Consider the following 10,764-nt stretch of genomic DNA (forward strand, 5'->3'; position numbering starts at 1 on the left):
TATATATAAATCTATAGATAATTTATAGATAAAATACGTGTGCTGAAAATACTCTCTTTGCTAGTATGTCTTAAAACTGTATGTTTTCAGTATTGTTTGTTATTAAAAAAAAAAAAAAAAAAAAGCCCAAGCCAATGAAAAGGGCTGCTGCTTTATCTAGTGAAAGTTTAATGCTGGCTGCAAACACACCTGGACTTCACAGATGTAGTAACTGAAGATCCGGGAGGGAAGGAAATATGAGACTGAATATGTATGCTGTTTCCAGAATTAAAAGTGCAAGTTTCACCAGTTGTGGTCGCTTTCCATTAATCTTTTCCTAAATTGTAATGATTGTGAAATAGAAAAAGATATATGGGCTTTAGCAGCAGTAAGTCAGTATATTTCAAATCGCTGTTTAATCTATTGTGTTCATCTAGTCTTAATTTCGTTTGAATCTTACATAAAGATAATGGAGTGTTCCTAACTACTGTGCTTAAAAACTCAAGGTGTCTCACCTGAATTAAACAAAGAAGACTCATCTTGATTAAACAGTCTGATTAAAAAGCAACATTTGACTAGTTTCATGTGTTGGAACGTAGTATCACCTTCCATTAAAACTCACTGATATCAGTAGCGTAAGCTTAAGTGATTTGCTGGTTTGGCATCTCAGTGGGCCTTCAGTGGAACTGCTACCTACGTGCAAGGAACGCAAAGTTTGGCTTGCTGGTAGTATAAAGGGAAGACCGCAAGATAGAAGGAATTTTTTAGTACCAAAAGGATTGGGAAATGGAGTTGGTAAACGTTGTTAGGTACTTCTGAACTACAGAATGATATTTGATAGCTACAGTAAGTAATTTGTTGAACTGCTTTGGAGAGTCAGAGTTCTGAGATCTGTCCAGGTGAGCAAAAATTTCCTGTGGAGTTAAATAGAGGATAATGTGCTGGAACATTACGAGGATGTTTTTCACATAATCTGACAATATCTTGCCATGGCAGTAGTGCTAGATGAATTAATATTTGCTGTAAAATGTGGAAGATAGTAGTAGCAATGCTTAATATTTATAGTTTAACCAGCATTAAGCAATTCCAGATTAATCCAAATAAACTATCTTTGGTTGTTTTGGTTTTTTTGTTTGTTTTTTTTAAATGGCAATATCCCCTTCCAGTGTCACTGCAGGACATTACAATGAGAAAAGCCTTCCGGAGTTCCACAATTCAAGATCAACAGCTGTTTGACCGCAAAACTCTGCCTATTCCTTTGCAAGAAACTTATGACATTTGTGAACAGCCTCCTCCGCTTAACATTCTCACCCCTTACAGGTTAGTAAAATAAAATTAATCAAAAGCCTTTTGTAGCTTATTTTATGTAATAGAGATACTCTATCTAGGCACATTGCTCGTGTTGAGTAGCACTTGAATATTTAAGGAGCCACATTAGAAAACTGTGAAGCTTCTGGCGGAATGCAAGCAGCAGAGGACATTATAAGCGTTAAAACTTTACTGCACTTCAAGTGGTAGAAAAAATCCATTTTTTTTTTTTTACTCTGTATTTGTTGAACTGTGTAATGCTCTTGTATGTGAAGTGAAGAAAATAAGCAGTTAAGTATGTAGAAAGATCTTTAATGGAAATTAATGTTGTTGCTATCACAAAGTCAGTTCCTTTCAGTAGTTGAACATGGGCAGCCACACACATTTGCTTATTATTTGAGAACAAGATTTGAGTCATTGGAATGGGAGTTCTCTGATTTATGATACTCTTTTTTTATTTACAGCTTGTGTTAAAGTTACTTTTTTAAAATCAGGACCTTGAATACAATAAAAGATAGTAAAGAATGATGGCACAGGAGGTCAATGTTCATCTTTTTAATGTTCTTCGGTAAAATATTTCAGGGTCTGAGATACTAGGTATTCCTTAATATGCCTTTCCTTTGCCTTAAAGTTTGGATTCATGTGTTGTCAAATAAATACTATGCCCTGTTTGTGTCATTGTATTTCAGAGATGATGGAAAAGAAGGTTTGAAGTTTTATACCAATCCTTCATACTTCTTTGATCTGTGGAAGGAAAAAATGTTGCAGGACACTGAGGACAAAAGAAAAGAAAAGAGGAAGCAGAAGGTATATCTGTTAGTTTTATATAGCTTGTGATGTTTTTTCCTGGAGAGGTTTTACTTGCAGATATGGTACTTTTTGGTTATGCAATTAATAACAATGCAGACTTTACAGAGTCATCTTCATTCAAGTAAAACTACATGTATTCATTCAATTCCATCAACTTTAACAAATAAGTATTCAATAATAATAATAAAATAATATAGAAGGGCCTAGAGCTTTTATGCTGTCTTAATGTAACTAACAGCAGGTTTGCCAAAATTTGTAAGTCTTCTAGCAATGACTCAAAAAGGAGAAAAAAGGAGGAATACAGCAAGTAAAGAATTTCACTAGAACACTTTTATATAATACAAAATTCTGACAATCTGACAGATGAAAAAGCTTGAATGACATTCGAATAGATATGTTTACTCTAAACTAGAAAGGAATTAGTAGGAATAGGGCACTTTGTTTTTATTTTCTTGAATTTAAACAACCACTTTTGCAAAGGTAATGCTACTTTTTGTTTCACCATGATTCTGTATATTTCATACATAGACGCAGTAAATATAAGTGTCAGATTCATAATTTCATTTCAGACTTAGAATAAAAAGCTACTTATACAGTTATTTTTCTCTGTATTATTCAGCTAGTTCTTCACTAGGTTGGAGTTTCTGCCTCTTACAAGTCTTTTTGGTTTACGTATCATATTTAGACCGAAAGTACATTTTTCTTGCACTTGAATTGGGATTGTTTTTCATTATTTTGTGACTGATGTTTAAATGCAACTAATTAAAAGACAGTGTCTTAGTTGTCAGTTTTGTTTGCACAACTCTCCTACAGCAGAAAAATCTAGATCGCCCTCATGAACCAGAGAAAGTGCCAAGGGCACCTCATGACAGACGGAGAGAGTGGCAGAAGTTAGCCCAAGGTCCGGAGCTCGCAGAAGATGATGCTAACCTCTTACATAAGCACATTGAAGTTGCTAATGGCCCAGCTTCACATTTTGAATCAAGGTTTCTTTTTTTTTTTTTCCCCCCCCCTATCCTTTATTCAGTACAGATATTCATACTACATAGTGAACATGCTTGAGAAATGGTAAATGATGAGATGCTACTGCTATTCTTGAAATGCACTGGAAATCATTGATTTAGCTCAATCAAAACTCAGTTTTAAAATACCTAGTCAGTGTGTCCTTAAAAGAATAGCTATTATCTTGGGTTTTTTAAGAGTAGTGTGTATCCTTGGAATTCATTGTATCCTTGAGGATGTGTTGTCATCTGCAACTTGAAGAAGGTGTAGCGTCGCTTCTGCAAGTTTGCACCCAGGTGTGTCACTACATTCCAGTCCTGACCTACAAAATCCCTATTATTCTAGTCTCTTGGTTTTTTCTTCAGTAGATGCTGCCAAGACTGTAGGGTGGGTGTGATGTGAACAAACATCCACTTGGAACTCAGATGAGATCACTGAGCTTCTCTTTACTCTTGAGCAAATCCAAGATTTGATTGACATTTCTGGTTATAGTCCATTACAAAATCCAACCTGTTGGATTCTCATTTCGCAGCATGAATTTGCTGGTGGCTAAAAGTAGCATTTCCACATTTACCACATTTACCACGTGGTAAACACCTGCTGTGTTTGTACTTCTGGTGTTTGTGCAAAACCAGCTGAGAAACTTCTGATAGGAACGAGGGCTGACAACTTGTATTAGGAGTTTTGGTGGTGTGCTTTTAGGGGGTTGTTTTGTTTGTTTGTTTTTTAATTAAAAAGTGTTCCTTGTCCTCCAAAAAACAATTAAATTTTTTTCCCCTATCCTTCACTGGCCAAAAGCACCGTAACAGACTATTTTGTTTAGCTTTGTAAGGCCTTCAGACAAACTTAATAGTGATAGTGGATAATTATCAACAACTCTAGGAGCTAGTGTTTTCTGTATGAAAAATGGAAAAGCCTGTTTGTAGAAAATTTAGCGCTCTGAATTTAGAAAGTAAAGATGGTCTCAATGCATTTCAGTCAGTGGGATACAACTCAAGTTACGGTGATTACCATTTTTCTGGGAACACCTTTATAGTGTCTTTTCTTTGTAAACTACTGTGTCAAATCGTTGGCAGAAACATTGCTTGCCTGCTGTCCTTCTGTTGTGTTGTACATCAGATTCCACATTAGGCGCACTTGTTGCAGGACTCCTTTTGTATCCAGGACCATGGCCTAAACTTTATCTCAGTACTAGTAATGCAGTTGTGAATAATGCTGTAGTGCTTGGGACCACTACATGTGCAGAGTATGTCGTTCAGATACAGAACAGCACCGTGCTTTTGAGTAACAGAATAAGACTTCACTCCCGAAGAATTTAATAGGTTAGATACAACAGTGGTGTATGTGGAATACCTAGGGTACTCCTTTGCTTGTCGGAAAGTGTTCTGTGAACACATTTCCTCTGAATTTAATAGAGACATTTTTAAAAATTTTTAATTGAATAGTTAATTAAAATTTCCTAACTGATCAGGTCCTTAAGGTGTGTCTAAAGTTGTCATTAACAAGGAAGGTGAATCCTTTTAATCTGTAATTATCTTTATTTACTGCTACTACTCAAGAGTAGATACTTAGATTATTTTATCTGTTGTATAGCTACAAAGTGTAGGTCTAGAGTAATGGGTTCTCTCTACTGGAATACTTCTCTGGCAGAAGTTCAGCTAAATTACTCAGTTGTAAATTCTACTGTTCTAACATCGATGGCTGTTTCATAAATGTTATAAAAGAATATGGTTGCATGTATGTAGGGATTGAGGAGCAGAAACGATTACTGATTATAATGTCTGTTTCATAATACACTCTGGTATATGTGTACTTCTGATCGTATTGCTACATTTACTTAACTCAAAATAATGTGACTAATAAACACTAAGATCACACACATACTGTAGAAATTGTCTGATATACCTGTCAAAAGCTTTAAACCCTTGAGCTGCTAGAAGCAATGGCATAGAAAGTGAGATAAATTATTAAAAAGCCATGAAGTACAATATGCAACATTGGTGCAGAGAAGATACTTGAATTCAGAAATCAAACAAGTATAGAGCATTACTTTCACTAAAGCTTACATTGGATCATTTTTCACTATTTTTCTACAGATCTCAAGCCTATGTGGACCATATGGATGGATCATACTCACTTTCTGCATTGCCCTATAGCCAGATGTCTGAACTTCTGAACAGAGCTGAGGAGCGAGTGTTGGTCAGACCTCATGAACCACCACCACCACCTCCAATGCATGGAGCAGGCGACGTGAAACCTGTGCCTCCTTGTGTTAGGTATGAAGTGGTCAAGCCACATGCAGATTTATTGGAGGGTTTTAGTTTTCCACCATCCCCCTAATGGTCCATGAGTATTATTTCCATGCAGCCCAGGCAGTACACACATCCTTGGGGCTGTGTCAGTCCACAGCCCTGATGCATCCACAGCTGCAGGGCCATGCAGGAGTTGGAGAGAAACGTCAGAATCTATACCCCGTAGGCTGCCATTGTGGAGAGAGGCCTTGCCTTGCCATTAATACAGTGACTATGTTACCTTCGGAGTTAAATGGCAAGACAAAAAACTGTATGGAAAGTATTTCTGTGAAAGATGTTGGAATCTCAGGATTTAGCTTTGGAATTTTGGAAATTTAACATTTCCAAAATCTGAAGTAGTACCAGTAGTACAAATCTGATATTTGTACTACTATGCTGTGTTTCAGCCTACATGAAAGGAAGACTATATCACAGTAAGACAGTCAACTGTCAAAACCATATATTCATCACATTTGCTAAGTTGCAACTGCCTTTTTTTTTTTTTTTTTCTTCCCCCAAGTGTTTTTATCTTCTGTTTCTCTATGCCTTTCCAGAACTGGATACATACTTAGAGCATTTTCTAGAGTGAGGCTCTGGTTGTCACTCCTCTGTTGTTTTATACCCAAAATCTTAACTTTATGGTCAGGTACATACAACTTGGAATGGAGGACAGTTAATTCACACAGAGTTGCTACATCAGCAAGATGTTAGTCTCTTGAAAAGATTTTTTTTGTGTGTGTGTGTTATGCACAGAAATGCATAACTCTTTAGATTAATTTTCCACAACAGATGAAAGAAATCCTCTAGTGGTATTTCAGGAAAATAATTTTACTGTTCCCTTTTGTTTGCTTCAGTTAACCTATTCGTTGCACTATGAGTGTAGAGCATATCAATATACCTCTCTGTACGAAGAATTTATGACCTTTGATACTAGCCTCACTCACCCTGTCATTAAACCTAAAATACCTATTTCAAACGTAGCTCATCCTCATTGTTTGTGCTGTTTTGTTTTTAAAGTTCTGTGAATTGAAGCAATTAATCAACTGCTAGTTCCCTTAACTTCAGAAAAATAATTCGGATTTCCTTAGGGATGGGAGGGGAGAATTATACTAGTATAGGAAACCTTTGATGAAGACGCAGGTCTGTGTAAGAGTATCAGCTCAGTTAATTGAATTTGAGCAAAAGTCTATTGGAAGACTGATGCATACTCCATACTGAGAATTAGATTTCCTTGTATATGAGGTGTGAATAACTTGAAATCATCATAGTACATGGTGCTCTTTAATGCCCAGCATTCAATATTCTTAAGTTGCAGAAATGAATCTATTACTATTTTTCTCACTCTCCAGCTCTAATAACTTTGTCCTGTTCTCAAATATTTTTCAGTTCCGCTACTGGCTTGGTAGAAAATCGTCCTCAATCACCAGCAACAGGCAGAACACCAGTGTTTGTGAGCCCCACTCCTCCTCCACCACCACCACCACCTCTTCCATCTGCTTTGTCAACTTCATCCTTAAGAGCTGCAATGACTTCCACTCCTCCACCGCCAGTCCCACCTCCTCCCCCGCCTCCCACGGCGGCTCTGCAGGCCCCAGCTGTGCCACCCCCACCAGCTCCTCTCCAGATAGCACCCGGAGTCCTACATCCAGCTCCACCTCCAATTGCTCCTCCCCTGGCACAACCCTCTCCTCCTGTCACTCGAGCTGCCCAGGTGTGCGAAGCTGTACCAGTTCACCCAGTTCCTCCACAAGCTGAAGTACAGGGACTTCCCCCACCGCCTCCACCACCTCCCTTGCCTCCTCCTGGCATTCGACCCTCCTCTCCTGTCACCGTTGCAGCCCTTTCTCACCCTCCTCCTGTTCTGCACCCTCCTCCCACGACCGTTGTCCCTGGCCCTCATGCCCCCCTAATGCCCCCATCTCCACCGTCCCAAGTGATTCCTGCTCCTGAACCCAAACGCCACCCTTCAACTCTTCCCGTAATCAGCGATGCTAGAAGCGTTCTGCTGGAAGCAATACGGAAAGGTAACGTTTGGCTATTACAGGGCAAAAAGAACGGTCTCAGAAATTTGCTAAATACGCATTGAGAGATGGAATATTCCACCTAAGAAGTTAGTTTAGAGGAATGCATCTTAGGTCTGTTTCTGCGTTCTGTTCTCTACAGCGTATGCACTGCCAAGTAGATGGATTTTTTTTTTTTTTTTACACTATGTAATTGCGCTTATCAGATGTGTAGTTTGGATGGCAAAACTGGTTCTCTGTGGAAGTGAGATTTTTATTAAAAAAAGTACGTGTGATTATAGATGATCTGTGGAGATTATCTCCTTATTTCTGTTTACCTGAAAATGCAGCTATTTCTGATAACCTACAGATTGTGTAGAAGAAAAACGTTGTTTTTCACAGACTGTTAGATAAAAGCAGATCAGATCAACTTGCATTGGAATTTTGATCATATATCAATGTATTACAGCAACATGTAAATGTCACTCAGAAATCATTGCTTAAGACTTAAGTCCGTTAAGCATCTGATCTGGACAAGTCTCAACGCAGTAGTGGAGCAGTCTCTACATGGCGGGGTGCCCCGCTTGGCAGAGTGCAAGTGAACGGCAGAGGTGCAGGGCAATGTTTTCCTGATGATCTAGCGAGGAGCTGTATGTACAAGCTGTACCTTTCAGCTTACGTGCCCACGGCCAGAAAAATCCCCACTGCACTGTGAGTGCTGCTCTTTGACTGAGTGCCATCTTTGAATAGTTAATCTTTCTCAAATGTTTCGAGTACCACATTCTTCTGGCTTTCCCCTGCACCTTCAACACAGTACAGAATCTATGTGGTACAGTAATATCAGTAGGTAGGCTATAATACTAATAAAAAAAAATTAAAGCATCTATATGCACATGACTCTAAAGAAGTATCAACAGCCATTGAGTACAACTGGGGGTGCATGAACATGAGTAGAGAATGTCAGAAAAAAAACTTAAGAAAGGTGAGCCTTCCGGTACAATTTCGGTGATTCCTGAAAACGCTTTTGACCAAGTGGTGTACAAGAAGCAAAGGCTCAAGTTGCCACAGCTTAAATTTCCGTAAGGACCTGTGCTTGTGTTGCCTGTCAGTTGACAACAGAGAGTATTAAGTACAGGATGTAGGTCTTATTTAGACTCTGTCAGTCTGTGGTATCGTGAGTATAAAACCAAAATACATAATCTCTGTCATGTTTTTAACTAAGTTACTTTCTCATACTATTTGTATATGTTATTTCTCCTTGGTGTTTGATCTTTAAGTAATACTTTATCCCAAACCAGATTATTACATGATCAAAACTGAGTTACAAGAAATCCTGTCTTGTTAGGATACTCAAATAGCTATAACTTTTAATTGAGACCATGAAGAGAGAGTATAAAAATTGTTTGGAAATGCAAATAGTAAAATGACCTAATTACTTACTGTGGTACTAAAAATGTGGGTGTGTTTTTAATGGGAAGTCTTTAATTAACTTTAAATAACTTCATTTAAAAAGCAGGATATTATAGTAGAAGGACCGATTACCTAATCTGCCATTGCAATTCTGACATTCCTCTCTTTAAAAACTTGACAGAGAACTTCTGTCTGAGGAGGATGATGTTCCTCAGCCTTCGTTTTTGCTTGCAAAGCATTTTGTGAATCATGAGCTAAATACTTTGCATAATGGTAAAGGAGGAGAGTAACATGTTTGTGATTTGATGTTCTTTAGGTATTCAGCTACGCAAAGTTGAAGAGCAACGTGAACAAGAAGCTAAACATGAGCGCATTGAGAATGATGTTGCTACTATACTTTCTCGTCGCATTGCTGTGGAATACAGCGATTCAGAAGATGATTCAGAATTTGATGAAGTGGATTGGTTAGAGTAAAATTCTTACATTGCTGTACGCTGCAAAATCGAATGCTAATGTCCATTGTGGTGCTTGTTCTTTGAAAGTTTGATGGTCATTTCTGGTGTTTTTTGTATTCTTTTCTTTACATAATTAATCCATGTTTTTCTACTTTTCAGTTTACAAAAAGCTCCTAGTGCATCTTTGAAACTAAATGTTTTACAGTGGCTTTTCTTACACATCTTTTTTGAAAGAACATACTTTGTTCCAGTAGACCACTAAGTATTAAGCATGGGCAGCTGTTGGTAGAGTAGCAGTTTCAATTTTTTGGCATATCTTAACTGTGCACTTTGTGAATTTTAAGTTAATGAAGGCAACTGAGATTGACATTCCAAAGGCAGCTGTGTATGTACTAATGAGCCTTATTCCACTTCTGATAGTGTTTTAAAACATTAAACCTAGCTATCAAGATATCACTGCCTCGATTACATCTGTACACTAAAAGTACATATAGTAGCAGCACTGAACACACTGAAAGGAAAATGGATCTTTTGGGGGGGGGTATTATTGTTTTATTGTTGTTTTAAAATAATTATGGCCTTATTTGAATGTTTAGAGATTCCCCTTCCCTTCTTCCCTCCCAGGTACATATTGTGTGGTACTATTTTTGCCTGCATAATGAAAGTTTAATTTTTTTTTTTCCTTGTGAAATCTTTTGACTTAAACATGCTGTGTAACTTATGTAACTGTTAAAATAACAGTTTGATTTAATAAATGGTTCATTTTAAATGTTCTTGGTTGTTGCTTTTTCAGTGAGGCCTGCCTTTCACTGGTATACCTGAGGGATCCTTGGATTGCCAAGATTTAATCGGTGGTCTACAAAGTTACAATAAATATTCTGCACTTAATCTAAGGACCCATATTAAACAAGAAAACGTATCATCAAATGATATCTACATGCCTATCTATGAAAAAAGCTGAAATATTACAGTGATTCATTAGTTAAAAAAAAAAAATTGGGAGCTGGTGGCTTGTATGATTTAGAGTTGTTTTTTTTAAAAAAAGATGTTACCATCAGCGTATCGTGAGAAGAGGAGATGCAGCAGTCAAAATCACGGTTAATGAAAGATGACAACACAGGAGATGCTGCAAAGTCATTTTTTAAGTGCTATCTAGCAATGTACTGCACGTTGCGTAGGGCTTTTGTTTTCCCTTCTTTGGGGTAACTCCTTCAGGTCTGAGCACACCATCAAAAGCCTGTTGGGAAGGGAAGTGTGAGAGAGCACAAGAGCACTCTTCCTTGCAAACCCATTCCTGGAAGATGGAATTGTGTAATAGAGGAAAACAAGTGTTGAAAGTCAGAACAAGATTTCTGAAGGTGGAACATGAAACGTTGCACGGTCTACAGAACAATTTAGAGAGGCACGTGGTTATTAACCTGCTCCTGGAACTGGGCAAAACTCCAGAGGTACAGGCTGGGGTAGGAAAAGCATACAGCAACCCTTCCAACTTTACTGTCACCATCTCGG

General features: G+C 37.9%; 1 protein-coding gene across 1 annotated transcript; it reads left to right on the forward strand.

Annotated features, from left to right (window-relative positions):
• Nucleotides 1–1,145: 1,145 nt before the first annotated feature.
• On the forward strand, nucleotides 1,146–10,028 carry WASF1 (WAS protein family, member 1; the record flags this gene model as incomplete). The annotated part of the gene is made up of 6 exons (XM_010283358.1): nucleotides 1,146–1,299; nucleotides 1,977–2,094; nucleotides 2,911–3,083; nucleotides 5,196–5,375; nucleotides 6,777–7,414; nucleotides 9,117–10,028. Coding segments are annotated over 6 exons (1,421 nt in total), but the record flags the coding sequence as incomplete, so codon positions are not given.
• Nucleotides 10,029–10,764: the final 736 nt, after the last annotated feature.

This window comes from Phaethon lepturus, unplaced genomic scaffold, assembly GCF_000687285.1.
Source record: "Phaethon lepturus isolate BGI_N335 unplaced genomic scaffold, ASM68728v1 Scaffold25113, whole genome shotgun sequence".
Classification (NCBI taxonomy): Eukaryota; Metazoa; Chordata; class Aves; order Phaethontiformes; family Phaethontidae; genus Phaethon; species Phaethon lepturus.